The 14,077-nt window shown below is 58.6% G+C and overlaps 1 protein-coding gene across 2 annotated transcripts; it reads left to right on the top strand.

Moving 5' to 3' along the window:
• Positions 1-4,482: 4,482 nt before the first annotated feature.
• C5H1orf210 (chromosome 5 C1orf210 homolog) lies at positions 4,483-12,398 on the top strand. Of its 2 annotated transcripts, none has more exons than XM_090049561.1 (5): positions 4,483-4,543; positions 5,782-5,882; positions 9,190-9,697; positions 9,967-10,122; positions 10,884-12,398. In XM_090049561.1, exons 2-5 carry the CDS (start codon positions 5,796-5,798, stop codon positions 11,216-11,218), a joined length of 1,086 nt encoding a protein of 361 aa, XP_089905687.1. In that variant the 5' UTR covers positions 4,483-4,543; positions 5,782-5,795; the 3' UTR covers positions 11,219-12,398. The 2 variants fall into 2 exon arrangements, with proteins under 2 accessions (XP_089905687.1, XP_089905686.1); XM_090049560.1 differs by having other exon boundaries at positions 10,881-12,398.
• Positions 12,399-14,077: the final 1,679 nt, after the last annotated feature.

The following is a 14,077-nucleotide window of genomic DNA, read 5'->3' as shown; positions in this document are numbered from 1 at the left end:
ACAGTCACAAACTCCCCCAAGCTTTGCCCCTCTGTTCTGCTCACCCACTGTGGCCTCTGCATTCTCCCACACATTGCCTTTACCTGGAGCTCCCTCTCTCCTTGTGCACGAGGCACCCGCTTTCTGCAGCCCCCATAACTGTCAGCTTCAAGCACAGAGCAAGAGAACGTGCAAGGCTGATCCCAAGCGTAGGCAGGCACCGGCCAGACCTGCCAGCATTACCGCTGCAGCGCCATTCCCGCAACCACCGGCGCCCGTTGTGCTGGAATCCAGGGCTGGAAGAGACCATGAGGCTTGTCGGGTGCAACCCCTGGCACACTTGCTGATACTGCCCTGTCCCAGAGCCTCCACCTCTCTTGTCCCCTAGAGGTCTGACCAGCCCTGCCCCGGCCTCACGCTCCACTGTCCTGCTGTTCTGACAGTGAAGAAGTTTGTCCTGAAATAGGACCTACACTTGCTCTTCTGCAATTGAAGTCCCTGCCCTCTGCAGCAGGGAGCAGCTGTTCTCTCTTCTCCAGGTGCATGCAAACTGCCCTCATCTCCCCCAGAACCTCCTTTGTGCCAGACTGAACACACTGAGCTCTCACCCTTCCTCACACCTCTGCCTTCCCACTTTTACTGCCCTTGTGACTAGTCTCTGGATCCTGTCCAGATTTGTGACATCCTCCTCAACTGCAGAGCCCAGAACAGCCAGTGACGCTGCAGCTAAGGCCTGAGCAGAGCAGCACTGTCACCTCCCATGTCTTGCATACAGCACAGGTAACAGGACAAGGTCTTTATTGTATGGACACCAACAAATTCCACCCAGACTTCAGCAGCAACATCAAACAGGCTCTGGAATACTGCACCCAGCAAATTCATTTCTTGGCCACCTTGGTGGAAGTTTGCAATGGCCTCATCACCGCTGCACTGTATCGGGACCAGCTGAGTACCACAGCTGTCATTCCCGCACATCATGCGAGCCATTACGTGCAGGCAAGTTACAACCAGATCTGCTCTGATCCCACCTGCTGGGATGCACCGAGCTGCAGGATCTGGAGCAGGGATTCCTACACTCATCAGAGCCCTGCTCCAGCCTGCTACAAAACCAACCCTGGGACAAGGACAAGAAAACCCCTCTGGGTGTCACCTACAGCTCTCAGCTCGAACACCTCAGCCACACTGTTAATGACCCCCAACCCCTTGTCTCAAGGTAGCTGTGGGGGACATGCATGACCTAGCTCACTGGCAGTTCCCATCCTCTGTCCTTCTCCTTGGTCCTGGGGTCCTGGGGTCCTGGGCTCTGCTGTGCAGGCTGAGCTGCAGCTGCCACTGCCTCGTGGATTCAGCCAGACAGAGAGCAGTTTTCCTTAAACCCTCCCAGGGAAAACTGTTCTGGTGTGGTTTAGTCCCCGCTGAGAGTGTTGGAGCTTAATGCTTATTTTTTATGGAAATGGGAGGCTCCTCCCTAGCTTGCTCCTGTGGCCATATGGCTGAGAGCAAGCAAAACTTAGGGGCATCTGAACCCCAAGCCTGCACATAGGACGCCTGCCAAAAGGGCTGGGCCTGCATGTAGGATGCCTGGCAAAAGAAGGAAATATCTGAAGCCCCGGGTGGGGGTGAAGGATGTTTGCTGGTTGTAGGGCCACTTATGGTTCTGGACTGACCCATGGATTTGGACTTGACTTGGCTTGGAACACGAAAAATTTCTTTAAAAACTAAACAAAACAGAAATCTCCCTGTAGCAAAAAGCCAGCTGCACCAAAAGGACCATGCCCCCTCATCCCTGCCCACCACTCTGCGATGGGAATGCTTGGCTCTGTTGACACCCACGCCTCTCTAGGCACTGAACACAGACACAGGAGAACGACGCATTGCCAAGCGTCGGAGCGCAGAGCCAGCGCTGTAGCAACCAGGTCCCTGCCAGGAGCATGGCCCTGACTCCGACGCCATTGGGACAGGTGCGAGGGCAAAGAATGCAGCACTTCCCTGCACATCACAAGCCAGAAGAGCGGGGATGGGATGAGAGGGGCAGCAGCCAAGGGGAGGCTGTAGCCAAAGATTCGCCTGGATGTTCCTGGCTGCTCAGCCCCTTTAACGAGACAGTCCCTCAAGCAGACAGAGTCCACTGCCCTTGGCACCTCTGAAGCGCTTGGCTCCGGCCCTGTCTACAGGGGAACAGGCCAAAGAGCCCCCCGTGCCCTGCTAAAGCCTCAGGGACTGACTGCAGGGAGGGGGAGTGACCTGGGAGCAGCACGGGGTCCCTGCCTGGTAGATCCTTGACCTCTTTTTCCCAGGGCCCTGCTGGATTTGCGGGGCGAGCGAGGGCGGGGCAGGGGGGCAGCACAGCAGTGAGAGGGTGACGAGAGTGATGGTGGGGGTGGCAGAACATGCATATAGGGCAGTGGTGAGCGCAGGTGAATGGCAGCAGCACATGTGTAGAGCAGTGGCGGGTGCAAGCAAGTGGCACCAGGACACATGTAGGGCAGTGGCAGGCAGCACACGCTTGTAGGGCAGTGGTGGGTAGGGGCAGCACACACATGTTGGGCAGTGGCAGGCACTGGTGAGTGGTGGTGGCACACGCATGTAGGGCAGTGGTAGGCCCAAGCCAGTGGAGGTGGCACGTGTGTAGGTGAGTGGCAACAGCACATGTGTAGGGCAGTGGCACACGTGTGTAGGGCAGTGATAGGCACAGGTGAGTAGTGGTGGCACATGCATGCAGGGCAATGGCAGGTGCAGGTGAGTGTCGGCAGCACATGCATATAGGGCAGCGGTGAGCGCAGGTGAGCGGCAGGCTGGGTGCTCAGACAGGCTTCCCCCTGGCAGAGCAGGGCACAGGGGGGGCAGGGTGCTACATGCACAGAAGGAAGCAAGGCCCATCGCTGCAGCCACGGCTGGAAACTGCAGAAGCCAATGTCACTGGGGGTGCTTGCACACCAATTATGAGTGGTAAATGCATTATGTGCAAAGTAGTAATGTCAATTGTCATGGTACATTACAAGAGTGAAATAAACCCAGAGAATATCTTTAGTTAGAAAAATCTGATAATGTGTACAAGTGCCCTGGCAGACGCTTCCCTTGCTCTGCCACCCCATCGGGGAGGAGAATTCGGGGGGGGGGGATGTCACGGCTTGGGGTCAGTACTGCCCCCCTGGCTCCCCCCAGCCACTCCATCACACACCTGCACCGGGCTGGGGCCATGGCAGCGCAGGAGCCTGGGCCTTGGCCTGGGCGTTCCTAGAGTCTGTGAAGGCTGAGGCCATCCTGCCGCGGAGAGCCAGCACTGGGGGGAGCAGGAAACTACCCTATTGTTCAGGACTGCCTCTTGCTTCCTGCCAGACGGCTGGAGAAGCCTCCTACCCCTGAGACCTAACCAAGTCTGATGCACCCATGGGCTACGTCCCCACCAGCTTCCCTGCCCCCAGGGCTCCTACTGCCTCAGGGCCCCCGCAGAGCCCGGCTGCCCAGGCAGACCCCAGCCGTGACCACAGACCCAGCGTTTCCTGACCCAAGCCTCCCAGGTCTGATAGACCTCTGCAGCATCTGGGTCCCCGGGGCCAGGGCAGAGGGGCTGAGGCCTGTTTTGGTGCCCGGCCCTGGGCAAAGCCAAAGGGCAGCCTCTGGCATGAAGCCAATGAGCATCAATGCTACTGGCCAGCAGCAGGGCAGGACCCCTGGTCCATGGGAACAGAGGCAGAATCACACCAATCCCAAACGGAAGACAAGAAACAAGCAACACTTCTAGCAAATCAGGCACTCAGTCCAGCTGGGATCCGTGACCAGGCTGGGTCTGGAGCCGTGGGACAGTGGCACAGAGGTGGGGGGCCTGGCCCTGATGCTACTGCGGCTCCCATAAGGGCTGATCTACCCTAGCTCTCTCACCACAGGCCCGGGTCAGGCGGCAGAGGGCAGACCTCCTGCCTGAGCCCCCGGGGACATGTGCCCGCTGCCACCAGCCTGAGCGCACGGAAGCTGAGACCACTGCCACTGTGAGTCCTGGGGCATGTTGGCCAGTGCTTGCCTGATCCTGGCGGACCTGGCAGCTGCACACGGCACTCTCCTCAAGACGCCACTGCAGCAGCAAACCCGCGTGCTACCTGCCCTGCACGCTCACGGCCCCACTCCCTCCAGCTGCACGTGGCCCAGACAGCAGCCACCCAGCAGCCATATGGCCACCGTACAGCACACAGGGCCAGAACCGCACACCCAGGGTACATGTGTGGCACGACAGCCATATCCACGCACATACTCCCCATGTATGTCTGTGACCAGGCACAGCTGCCAGAGCTGCCTTTCGGGACACCAGCCCACCATCCCAGGCTCCTTGGGGACCAGCTGAGAGCAGGGCTGGCTGCTCTCCCATGGAGCCCACCAGACCTGCCCAGCCTGTGTTCATGCCCAGGGTATAGGGCCAAGGAGCCCAGGGAGGCGGAGGCCGGTTAATCTGTAACCAGCTCCTTTGCCTTTCACCTCTTCCCCACTCTCAACTTCCTGGGACTCCACCTTCTGCTCCAGGCAGAGGCAGGACGGAGCCAGAGGGAGCAGCTGCCAGGCCCTGCGGCAGGTAACCCTGCGAGGGGGAGGCAGAGCAGGGCAGCGGGAGGCAGCAAGGGCTGGGAAGCTCCTTTCCTCTCCTCTCCTCTCCTCTCCTCTTGGTATTCTGCGGTGTTCTGCCCTAATGGCCTCTCTGGAGGAGGGACAGGGCTGGGACAGGGTGTGACACTGACCTGGGCACCAGGCCAATGCCAGACAGCTGGTTGCACCCCACCCCGGCCTGTGCAAACCGGAGGAACGAGCTGGGCTGACAGGCAGCATCCAGCAGCTCTGGCACTGGGCCCTGCATGGCAGGACCAGGGGGGTGCGGTGGGAGCCCATGCATCAAGCCTGGCTGCCCTCCCACCCAGGAGCTGAGCACGCCCCAGAGCACCTCCAACACAGGGCACCCTGTCACTCTACACACGTCCCTCGCTTCTGCCGGGTGTCCGGGCTCTGTGCTTCCTATCTCCTGAGGCCCAGGCTTACACTGCTGCGTTCTCCCGGGATCCCCATAGGCAGGAGGACAAGGTCTGCAGAACTGCCCTGCCCCTTGGCCAGGGGAGCTGGTCCCTGCTGTGCTGGCAGCTGAGGCCTTTGCAGGGAGAGAGCCGTGGCCTGGCCCGCTGGCAGCGCGCCAGCTGGCAGGACCCTGCCGCTTGTGCACTTGGCGCCTTCGGAGGCCCTGACCGCACCTGTGCCTGGATGGTGCAGCTGGTGTCAGGCCCAGCACAAGGTGGGGAGAGAGGCCTGGCGCAGGTGGGGGCAAGCCCAGGCACTCCAGAGCACTCTCTCCAGGGCATGAGGGGAGCATGTCCCCAGGGTTTGGGGATGGTTGGCATTGACAGACCCCCCCTCAACCTTGCTCCACACTCCTCCGTCTCCAGCACATTTATGAAGCCATTGCTGACAGACCCCTCCGCTATGCCCTGCTCTCTGCCATCCATTCCTGATCCTTTCCCCTGCACTTATGGACATGGAGATGGGGTAGAGGGGCGTGCACCCGGGCAAGGTCACCCCAAGCTGGAATTGGAGGGCATGGCACCCTTGGGCTCAGTCCCAGTTGCAGACCAGTCTCCATTGCTTCTCCTGAGCTGCGCCTTGCCTCAACCCCCACCCCCACCCCCACCCCCTGCACTGCCACTGCATCCTTGCTGCTGTTCATTACCATGGGTGCCGACCCCTCCTGCATCACACCCACCTCCTAGCCAGGCAGTGCTGGCAGGCTCTGCACCTCCCTCTGCGCCAACACGCCTCTCTGTTATGCAGCTTCACGGAGCCCCATGGCAGGTGCCTGGTTCCTGCGGGTCTGCAGCCTCCTCTGCACCTGGGCCCTGGCAGTAGGACACCCCTGCCACGTTGGCAGCCAGGTGGGTAGGGGGCATGTACCTGTGCAGGGAGTCTTGGGCACAGGGAGAGGGTGCAAAAACCCTAAGTCCTGATCCAAAGCAGCGTGTGCAGAATGATGACCGCAGCCATGCTCCAAGCAGGGCTTGTAGGGCACCACTGTAACAGATCCCACTAAAAACAGCACCAATGACCCCCTGCAAGGGGGTCGGGGAGACAAGAGCAGGACAGCAGGCAGGGGAGGGCCTCCATGCCCCAGGCACAAAGTCACACGTACCCGGACCAGGAGGGCTACTGGGCTGCAGGGGGCTGGATTTGCAGGGAGCTGGATTTGCAGGGAGCCTGGCACTTTTGCTCTGGCTCAGCTGCTGGATGATGTTCTGGGCCCTGGGGGGCAGGAGGCCAGAGGAGAGGCTTGTGCCAGCCACAGCAGCCCAAGCGCTGGCAGCAGGAGCCACCCAGCTATACCAGCATCAGTATCACAAGCTCGGCTGGTGCTACCAAGAACACAGAGAGGAGCTCACTCCCCGCCCTGTGCAGCTCGCAGCCTGAATCCACATGTGTGGGCCAGCAGGCCCCACCTGGCAAGTGTAGACACCGCCCCAGAGGGACACAGGCCAGGCTGACCACCCTTTGCCTGCACCATGCCCTGGGAGGGGCCATCCCCAGAGCCTTCCCATCCGGCCCAACCACTCCCATGGCCTCTGACTCAGCAACAAGCATCACGTGTGCACCAGCCACTGCAACAAGCCCAGGGAGGGAGGCAGGAGGGAGGGAGATGGGAACAGAGCACTCAGCTGGCAGAGGACCTGCACCAGTGCTGAACAGAGCAGAAGAATCACTGCCCTTGATTTGCAGGCGAGACTCCTGTCGATGCACTCTGGCTGATGTTAATACAACCCAGGAGACTGCTGGGTTTTTTTTCCAGCAAGAGCACTCTGTTGGCTTGTATTTAGGCTATGGTCTACTGGAACCCCCAAGTCCTTCTCTACAGTACTACAGCCTGGCCAGTCATTCCCAGCCTGAATTCGTGCGTGTGATTATTTCATCCCAAGTGTAAGACTGAGCACTCATTCCTGTTGAATCTCATCTGCTTGATTGCATGTCATTTCACCAGGCTACCCTGGCCATTCTGGACGCTATGGCGTACACTCCACCCAGCTTGGTGTCATTACAAATTTACTAAGTGTGCACTCAATCCCATCATCTAAGTCATTAATGAAAATGTTGCACAATCCCAAGCCCAAAACAGACCCCTGGAAAACCCCACTTGATACCTCTTTGCAACTAGGCACAGACCCATAAATGACTATTCCTTGAGTACAATGATACAACCAGTTACAATACTTCCATCTAGTTTGTATTTCCTTACAGTAAGAATATCACGGGAGAGACTGTCAACAAGCCTTACTAAAATCAATGTTTATGACATCCACTGCTCTCCCCCTGCCCTCCCCATCCACAGAGCCTGTCACCTTATCGTAGTTGGAAATCAGGTTGTTCAGGCATGACTTGCTCCTGGTGAATCCAGGTTGGCTGTTACTGATCACCTGGTTTTCCTGTAGGTGCTTCACAATTTTTTCCTGGTGTGCCCATGTGATACTTTTATACTCTTCCCTAATACTATGACCAAGCATCCACTTTTTTGTAGAATTCCTTTTTGATTTTTGGCTCATTGAAGAGATTGCTGTGTAGCCAGGCTGGTCTTCTGCTGCACTTCCCTCTCTTCTGTTGCATTGGCATAGATTGCTCCTGAGCCCTTAAAGTGCAGTCAGCTCTCCTGAACTCCTCCTCCCCTCCAACTTGTGTCCTGGGGATCCTGCCCACCAGGTCCCTGAGTTGCTAAAATTTGCTTTTCTGAAATCCAGTGGCCTTATTCTGTCTCACTTCTGCCTTCCTCTGCTGAGGATATTTTGCAGTCACTGTCCCCAAGTTGTCCTCCACCTTCAGGTTCTCATCCAATTCCTCCCTGTGAGCAGGAAGTTGAAAAGTTGGTCTTTAATTGGCTTGGCTTCTCCAGCATTTGAATAAAAAAGGTAACCCTGACACAGTCCAGGACTTGCTGGGCTGCTTGTGCACTGCTCTGCTTCCCTCAGCAGATGTCCCAATAATTAAGTCCCCTGTAAGCACCGAGTCCTGTGATTTGGAAGTTTCTGTCTGCTGTTTAAAGAAGGCCTTGTCCACCTCCTCCTCCTGGCTTGGAGGCCCACTGTGACATCCCCCTTTCTGCTTTCCCCTCTGACCCATAGGCTTTCAATATATATATATCAACACCTCCTCCTCTCCCCTGGCTGTCCTTCCTGAACAAGCTACACCCATCCATGGCCATACACCAGTCACGTGAACTATCCCACCACGTCTCTCTAAGCCCAATTACACCATCATTTTGTGCTTGTCCTGGTACCTCCAGTCTTCCCGTGTGCTTCCCATGCTTCTCGCATTAATCTATAAATACTGTGGGTGTCCCCATACCTCCCTTCTCTGATAAGCTCAGGTGGAAAGCCCTGGTTTAAATCAGGTGCTTTGCAGCGGGCACTTGATGGCAGTCAGCCTTAGACTCTCCCTTGTGGGAGAAGCTGCTACTCTGCTCAGATGCACCCATGGGACCATGCCAAAAACCTACCAAGCAGGGGCTGCTGCTCCCTGCGCACCCCTGCAATGGCTGGGCTGACCCCAGCCTCCCACCCGTAGGGAAGTTAGAAACACTGCTGAGGGCACAGGGATGGACAGATGCAGCCATCAGAGGAGCTAGATCAGGAGGGGCCACAACCTCAAAGGAGCTGAGGACAACCCCACAGCCGCAGGCCTGCAGAGGGTGGCAGCAGCCACCAAACTGCCCCCTTCCCAATTGCCCCCACTTGCAGGGGCCCATGGAATCTATCCTATCCCTACATCTCTTCAAGGTCATCGTGTGACTGGGGAGCTGGGGACCCCTGAAGGGAGAAGGCCCTGCTGTGGGCAGAGGGTGGACAGGGTGTGATGTTCATGGGCTGGGATCCTGAATGAGCCTTACCTGCTGGGTGGTCCAGACACTTCCCTGCTCCTGTCCTTTCTGGTTCATGCTTAGGTCTGGCAGGCTGCTCTGAGATGGGGCAGCTGTGGGTCTTTGCATGGCTTGTGCTGACACTAGATACTGCACTGGGACAGTTCTGGCTGGGACCTGCCAGCAGCCCCCGGGCGCTGTGTCTGCAGGTGCTGCTTTTATCTAGAACCCTGCAAAGGGCAATTAATGAATCAATTAGGTAACAAGGCTTGTACCCCTGGGGAGCATGGCTCTTGGGGATGCTGGAGGGAGGCTGCACCCCTCACACGATGACGCTGTTTCTCCAGGGCTGGGCTGACTGCAGCGGCAACAGCCTGCTCCGCGCTCCTGACACCCTCCTCCGGAACATCACCGGCCTGGACCTTTCCCACAACTCCCTGGTGGTGCCCAGACATGGGACCCTGCTGAATGGCTTCCCCGCCTTGCGCTCTCTCAACCTGTCCGGCAACCCTCTCTTCATGCTCTACCCAGCCACCTTCTCTGGCCTCGGGACACTGCGCCTGCTGGACTTGAGCCACTGTGGCCTTGCCCACCTCCACCCTGCAGCCCTCCAGGGCCTGGGGAACCTGCACACGCTGCTCCTGTGGGGCAACTGGCTCCGGGCCCTGGAGGTGTCAATGATCCCAGCTCATGGGGTCCTCTCACACCTGGACCTGCGCAACAACCAGCTGGCCTACGCCGCCGGCCCTGTCCTGCAGCGGATGGGAGGAATTCTGCGGGTCCAGCTGCAGGGCAACCCCTGGGCCTGCAACTGCTCTGCCTCTGCGCTGCAGCAGTGGCTGCTGCAGAGGCAAGGTGAGGATGGGTTATGGGTCGGGGCTGGGGTGTGTGGATTCACCAAGTCTTCCTCCCAGGGAGTGGGGAGGGCTCGGTGCCTTGGGATGGGGCTTTGGGCAAGGCATCCCACCACCTGCCCCAGTAGCTGGAGCAGAAGGGAACAGGCCCGGGGCAGGGAGCACCAGGCTCATGCTGCTCTGGTCTTCACATACTTTGGACCGAGGGGTGTGTGTGGGGGCGGGGGGCAGGGCTGAGGCCCCCGCACTGAGACAGGTTCTTTCCCCCAGCTGTGCAGGTCCTGTGCGCCTCACCCCCCGCACTCCGGGGCCAGGACATCAAGACCCTCACCTACCAGGACCTGGGCTGCAGGGGAGAGCGGCGGCTCCCCCGCGCGGAGCCCTTGACCAGCACACAGCCGCTGCCTGTGGCAGCTGGGAATGACAGTGAGTTGTGAAGCTACAGGGTGGGATTCCCCTCTCCCCACCCCCAGCATCCACTGCCCCCAAAGCTGAGACCGGTCAGCCCTTCACTGAAGTCTGAATCCCTGTCTGGTGCTGGTATGGCCACCAGGGCATTGCAGCAATGGCACAAGCCTGGCAGCTCCATGCCCCATGCAACCCCTGCCTGGCACCTGGACAGGCTGCATGGGTTGTTCTGCACTGGGCCAGCCACAGCAGCATTCCCCCAGCTGAGAGCAGGGGCTGGTGCTGGCAGTGCCTGCGGTATCACCACATGCTCCACAGCACAGTCCTCAAGCCATGTGCCACAGGCCCCCCCAGAACCCATTAGACCAAGATAGCTAACCCCACGTGGCACCAGGCAATAAACCCAAGCCCAAAGCTCCAGGACGCAGCCTCCCAGCTCCTTCCTGAGCTACCAGCTCCTGCTGCAGGAACCCCAGTGCCAGGTCAGCTGTCAGTCTCTTCCTCTCCCACCACTGCACCAACCATCCCCACTCCCTCTAGCTGTCAAACATGTGGGTTGGTCTCTGACGGCCAGAGGATTTCAAGGGTTCAGTCACTACCCAGGCCCCTGCACTGAGCCCCACCATCGTGCTGTCCCCACACAGCCCCTGCCCTGCACAGAGCAGATGGGAAACGGCACCGCTCTGCCCTGCACTGCTCACGGGACACGGGCAAAGCACTCACCTGTGCAGGGGGGAGTGCAGCTCCACAGCACCTTCTGTCTGTCTTCTGCCCAGCAGCCACCACACCGCTGGCAGGGAAGGGGGGCAACAGCTGGCCATACCTGGTTGGCTTCATCCTGTGCGCCATCGGCATCTCTATCCTGATTGCGCTGGTGGCCAAGTGCAAACTCTTCCACAAGAACTTTGCCAGCTACCGGCACCGACCGCTGCCCGACGCCAGCTCAGTGGGGAATGGCCCGGCTGAGGAGAGCGCAGCCTGGGAGGAGAACCAGCCTGGGCCCATCGGAAGGCTGCAGCCAGAGGAGGATGATGGCTTCATCGAGGATAACTACATCCAGCCCAGCGAGCAGCTGCAGGAAGAGGAGGACATAGAGCCGCACTTCTCCCTCTGAAGCTGGGTTCTGCCCAGCTTCTCCTCTGCCCTCTGGGGCCATAGCCTTCACCTTCTGCCCTCCCACTCCTCCCAGGCTGGGGCCTTTGCCTCCTGCCTCCCCACCCAGACTCCCCTGCATCCTTTGGGGCTGGGACTTCTGCCCTGCAGGCCCCCTCCTCATCCCAGAGGCTGTGGCATCCCAACACCCCCTCCTCACCAGCCCATGCTCTTGTTCCTGCTTTTGGTCCTCCTGTTTAAGTGGGGCCAGGAGACCTGGAAGAAGATGGAGCCAAGAGGCATGCAAGGAAGGGTCTGCTTAGGAGAGTGGTGAGGGCACGGTGAAGAGGCTGCCCTTGCCAGGAAGCTGTGCGGGCCTCACTTTCTCCCAGGGCTCAGATCTCGGGGGGCCTGTGTGTGGCACTGACAGCAAACAGCTCCACTCTGTCCTGTGTGTCTCTGCTTCAACACTGGTGACACCAGGGGAGCCCAGCCCTGCACTGCCGCTGCTCTGAGCAGGTCAGAGATGCAGGTCTGCTCAGCACCTGCCCCACTCCCCGCAGCCTGAGCCACACACACTCCTGGGCTTGGGAGCCAGAGAGGAGACTGGATCATTCCACGTGAAGCTTTGCCTTTGCAATCCAGGGAAGGGAGGCTCCAGGCAGCTGAACAAAGCTGCCGACCTGTGGGACAGCCATGTGTCGCTGCTTGCCAGCTGTTCTGAGCACAGGCCTCATGAGACCTGGCAGACAGCAGGGAGGATGGGCCAGAGCCAGTATCATGGCAAGTATCAGGACAGTTGGCCCAATGCCAGGCCAGACTGGCTCACCGTGCTGCCAGAGCATGTAGAGCTGTGCAGCTGCTGCCTGTTCCGCGTGCTTCAGATGCTGGACCTTGTTGCAGGCCCTTCCTCTCCCTGGCTGCAAGGCTCTGCATTAAATGGCTACTGGGTCCTGGGAGTGGATGATCAATGCAATGGTAACTTGGGGAGATTTTTATCCTCATCCCTGTCAGCACCCCAAAAGGCTGCAGGAGGAAAAGATATTGGAGATGCCTTGGTGGGGCTTCTTTATCCAACAGCAAGGTGCAGCCACCTCTGGGGCAGAACATAGCCAACAGCAGGTTAAGAGAACTGCTATTGACATAAAATCCTGTAGCTGTAGAGGAATGTGTCAACATAATAAAAACTCAGTGTTTTTAAACTGGTGTGCACTTGATAGCAACAACCTATTCCCTTCCCATGCCATACGTAAGCTCACTGGAGGGCAATACAGAAGTCCTAACTGATTCAAGGGGCAAAGGAGGTAGGACGAAAGTAGCAGAACTGCGCCAGGTCTGACATTAACACTGCTCACTGCAAAGTCCCAGAGACCTTCAGTTCACTGGAAGCTGGAGTAATAGCCACAGACCAGGAAGGCACAATCCACCCCTTTCCAGCACCACCAGCTGCTCTTGACTCCACTCACCTGTCACTTGATTGAAAGGCCAGCACCACCAGCTGTCGCGGTGTGCTTGATTAGGCTGGCTGCAGCCTCCTCTGGTCCCTGACAGTAGCCCCTGAAGCCAGCCCGGGCTTAGCTTCTAGAGCAGGGACAGGCAAAATACAGCCCACAGGCCAGATCTGGCCTGCCAGGTGATTCTACCCAGCCCACAGCGCCCCTCCAAAAACAATTATTACTGACCTGCAGCTGCACCTCTGAAAGCTGGCTGGAGGTGGGCTTTCAGATGTGGACACCGTCAGACCGGGCAGACCCTGCATGTTCACCCCTGTGGGGCTTCTGCCACCCCATCTGGAAACCCCAGTGGAAACCACAATGGTGTGCAACTGGCTGGCTGGTGAGTGGGGAGGGGAGCGCTTGCCTGCAGCGGCAGGAGGTGTGGGGTTTGTGGGCAGGAGGACATACCTATCGGGCTGGGCAGGCTCAATGCCTCCAGGTGCTGCTCCCCACTGGAGTGCTGGAAGTCTGATGTGGAAGCATGAGGCCAGCCTGGCCTGGCCTGATGGCATGCAACTCCCATCTGACGTGCTGGCAGCCACATATGCTGGCATAGAGCTGGCCTGGTCCAGCTCAAAAGTGTGTGCCAGCAGGCTGGGTGGGCTCTGTGCCACAACATACCGCTCTTGGGACTTGACCAGAGCTGCACGCTGCCAAGGGGCTCTGCCTGTATCCAACCAGAAGTGCCCCGAGTGCCCACCACCTGCTGCTACTGCTACTTCTGGCTTTTGTGGGGTGTGCACCATGCAGGGGTGGGGGGCACGTGCCAGGGGGTGCATACACACCCATATCGCCCCAGAAACCCCATACCCACCCACATCCCCTCACACCTAGGGTGACCACCTGTCCCTAGTTGGGTGGGGCAGTCCAGGGATAGGATCATAAAGTCCCAGGCCTGGGCTGCATGACTGAGATAGCATCTGTCCCAGAGTCGCGGCATTACGCAGGGATCTGGGTTTCATAGATTTCATACACATTAGGGCTGGAAGGGACCTCGTAAGATCATCAGGTCCAGGGCCCTGCCCAAGGAGCAAGAAGCCAGCTAGGGTCAAAGGATCCCAGCAAGATCAATGTCCAAATGTTTCTTGAAAGTGTCCAGAGTAGGTGCCTGCACCACCTGTGGGGGGAGTTTGTTCCAGGCCCTGGGGGCTTGGATAGTAAACAAGTTTTTCCTTATTATGTCCAGCCTCAAATGATCTTCCAGGAGTTTGTGACCATTGGACCTTGTCATCCCTTGGGGTGCTCTGAACAGACGTTCCCCCAGATCCTGATGAACACTCCTCATGTACTGATAGGCTGCCACCAAGTAACCCCTGAGCCAGTACTTTTCCAGGCTGAAGAGCTTGCAGCCCCTCTTCAGAAGGCCTGCTCTCCTGCCCTCTGAT

Source organism: Crocodylus siamensis, chromosome 5 (genome assembly GCF_052110815.1).
Source record: "Crocodylus siamensis isolate JL-2025a chromosome 5, ASM5211081v1, whole genome shotgun sequence".
NCBI lineage: Eukaryota > Metazoa > Chordata > Crocodylia > Crocodylidae > Crocodylus > Crocodylus siamensis.
The sequence above is the reverse complement of the archived record's forward strand: the minus strand, read 5'-3'. Positions and strand labels throughout refer to the sequence as shown.

Bases quoted from the DNA above. Each gene is read 5' to 3' on its own strand.
- C5H1orf210 (XM_090049560.1), top strand. From the start codon at position 5,796: ATGGCAGGTGCCTGGTTCCTGCGGGTCTGCAGCCTCCTCTGCACCTGG. The intron at 5,883-9,189 runs GTGGGTAGGGGG...CTGTTTCTCCAG, and splicing joins CCTGCCACGTTGGCAGCCAG to GGCTGGGCTGACTGCAGCGG. The intron at 10,123-10,880 runs GTGAGTTGTGAA...TCTTCTGCCCAG, and splicing joins TGTGGCAGCTGGGAATGACA to CAGCCACCACACCGCTGGCA.